Source organism: Stegodyphus dumicola, chromosome 9 (assembly GCF_044657685.1).
Source record: "Stegodyphus dumicola isolate Sdum_Otavi_A_Nest chromosome 9, ASM4465768v1".
Taxonomy (NCBI): Eukaryota; Metazoa; Arthropoda; class Arachnida; order Araneae; family Eresidae; genus Stegodyphus; species Stegodyphus dumicola.
Window position 1 is genome coordinate 190701220 of NC_140776.1, and position 2420 is coordinate 190703639.

The following is a 2420-nucleotide window of genomic DNA, read 5'->3' on the forward strand; positions in this document are numbered from 1 at the left end:
GGCTATACCCCCAGGCACTGGGTTTGTCATCCGAGTTGATTTCTCCATTTGCTTCTTCCCTCGTCTAAGTGGCAGCAAAATGTTATTTTTGAAGTCCCTAAACAAAATATCCATATTATGCATATTCATAATAAAAGATAACTAAACAAGGTTACGATAATGAAAACATAAGTTAGCGTATATATAAACACTTTTATTAAATGTTTTAATATTTTTTCTAAAAGTGTTCTTTCTGTTGTTTAGTTTTAATCTTTTGTTAACTACATACTCTTTTTAACTAGAAAATAATAATTGAACATAGTACAAAAATACAGAATTACCACAAAAGGGTGGCAAGTTTAAGAAGTTAATAATGTAAGATTGAATCCTTATATTTAAAATAATAAATAAACGGTAAAATTAAAATAATAAACGTAGTATGAAAATACATAATTAAAATAAACAGGCTGGAAACATTAAAAGTAATGAATTCACCTGTATATTTTCTGACTGAAGATTCATTTCTTTCCATGATTCATTTCTCATTTCTGCAATATTCTTTACCTGAAAGGGGTGATAAATTATCCTTAACAATAAAATGTTTTCTGGTAAGAAGTAGGCTGGAAACCTCTAAATTAATCAACTCACCTCTATGTTTGTCAATTTATCTGTCAAAATTAATTTTCTTCTTTCTTTTATTTATTTTTTTGGATTACCTAATTTGCAATAAAGTTTTTTTTACTGAAAAATAAGTAGGTAAACTTATACTAATAATAACTAAATAAATTTTACAGTTGCTTTTACTGAAGAAGTAGTATTAAAATAAAGTGAAGCACTAATTTGAAACATAAGCTGTGAATGGTTAAAATTTTGTCTTACCTCTGTCATAGTATTTCATGACATTTTGGATCTGCAGCTGTGAAAGAAAGTTTATTTTAATGAAGGAATAACAAAATATATAAAGAATAGCTCTCACGTCAAAATAAAAGTTGAGAATAACTGAAATACACATTTACCTCTTTCTGTAAAAGATATGCAACATTTTCGCAACATTTCCATCCTTTTGTTTTCTGGGCTCTGTTTTTTGGTTGAATTCTAAAAGGAAATAAAAAATAACAATTTCATGTAGTGAAAAACAAAAAGGTATTAAATCAAAATTTGTGGACCATCTGAACATTTACACAAATTATAGTAAACAATTTACTTGTATGCTTTTCTTATCATTTATTCCAGTTTTAAAACTTGGTCTGTGTTCCCTTACTCTGAAAAATAAGCACATAGATTATAATGGTATGTAATTTAATATTTAAATGCAATTTTTGTATGTATATATATGTAAATAAATAAATTATGTCAAAAATAAAGTTATATTTGTTGGTTTTACCCCATTTATCATCATCTTCCTGAATGAATGGTATATCATCATCTTGTCGGGCTGATTTCTTTGGAGGCATCAGGTCCTCAATTCCTTCGCTTTCTGATGTTGGTTCGTCCAACATTTTAAGTTCAAGGCCGACTTTTCCATGGCCTGGATACACAGCTTTAATGTCCTGTAGAAACTGAGCAAGTCTTTCTCCATCATAAGTAAAGGGCTTCAAGCGGAACCGCCTGTAATAATGTACAGCCATGTACTGCGTGCAAATATCATCTGTTCTCTTGCTCTTTATAGACCTCTTAAAAAGTTTGTTTTCACCCTCAAGATCATTTATAGTGTTCTGTTTATCATCGGGATCTACGAATACGCCTGTAAATAAAGGATTAATGAATGTTAAGGATGAAAAACAAAATGTCACTCATTAAAAAAAAAGACACATATTTACCTTTCTTGTGATTGGTAGTTTTATGTGTTGCTGCCGGAAATAAATTTTCTATCCTTTTATATTGTGGAGCAGAGTCAGTGTATATGAAGGTGGTTTCTGGGTGAACATGACATTTAATGTAAGGCCACAAATGCCTTTTGCTTTTTCCTTTAACCTTGAAAAATAATCCTTCTTTGTCTTCTCGACAGTAGATGCCTAAAACTACGATGGTCATATTTTTGGTTACCCTGCCGCGGTTGTACTTGCGGCGGGTCAAAAATGTTTCATCAATTAATATAGATTTTCATTTCGCATACCTCAGGACAATATGATAAAAAGTCAACAATAGTCTCATTTGCAATTACTGGTAATTTTTGCTTTTCCCTCCATAGCTTTAGCTGCTGATTTATGTAGCTAAAACTGTGATCTAGAACAAAGTACACAGTTATGACTAAAGCTTCCCTTATTGGGATTTTTGTACCTTCAAAAAAGGTGTTTTCAATGGGGTTAATCATGCCAGAGCAGTTGTTGCGATTTCTCAGGCTGCAGACCCAACGCCATCCCAGCTTTGATTCCTTTCTCTTGTTGCTTCTCATTGGTGCCTGGCACTTGGGGCAAGGTGGTGCCTCATCCTCTCTGGGA

At 31.7% G+C, this 2420-nt stretch overlaps 1 protein-coding gene across 8 annotated transcripts; it reads right to left on the reverse strand.

Annotated features, from left to right (window-relative positions):
• Positions 1 to 625: 625 nt before the first annotated feature.
• LOC146995598 (uncharacterized) lies at positions 626 to 2072 on the reverse strand. Of its 8 annotated transcripts, XR_015043175.1 has the most exons (5): positions 1800 to 2072; positions 1184 to 1723; positions 996 to 1074; positions 859 to 895; positions 626 to 695 (listed from the first exon to the last, which is right to left on the reverse strand). XR_015043175.1 is itself a non-coding variant. In XM_085824484.1 (3 exons), the coding sequence occupies exons 1-3, from the start codon at positions 2011 to 2013 to the stop codon at positions 1237 to 1239; spliced, it is 579 nt and encodes a 192-aa protein (XP_085680610.1). In that variant the 5' UTR covers positions 2014 to 2072; the 3' UTR covers positions 848 to 1236. The 8 variants fall into 8 exon arrangements, 3 of the variants coding, with proteins under 3 accessions (XP_085680610.1, XP_085680609.1, XP_085680608.1); XR_015043173.1 differs by having other exon boundaries at positions 996 to 1723; XR_015043177.1 differs by lacking the exon at positions 626 to 695 and having other exon boundaries at positions 848 to 1074; positions 1184 to 1241; positions 1364 to 1723.
• Between the last annotated feature and the right edge of the window lie 348 nt (positions 2073 to 2420).

Coding starts and splice junctions, on each gene's coding strand:
- LOC146995598 (XM_085824483.1), bottom strand. CDS start 2,013: ATGACCATCGTAGTTTTAGGCATCTACTGTCGAGAAGACAAAGAAGGA. Junction 1,724..1,799: donor AACTACCAATCACAAGAAAG/GTAAATATGTGT, acceptor CTTTATTTACAG/GCGTATTCGTAGATCCCGAT.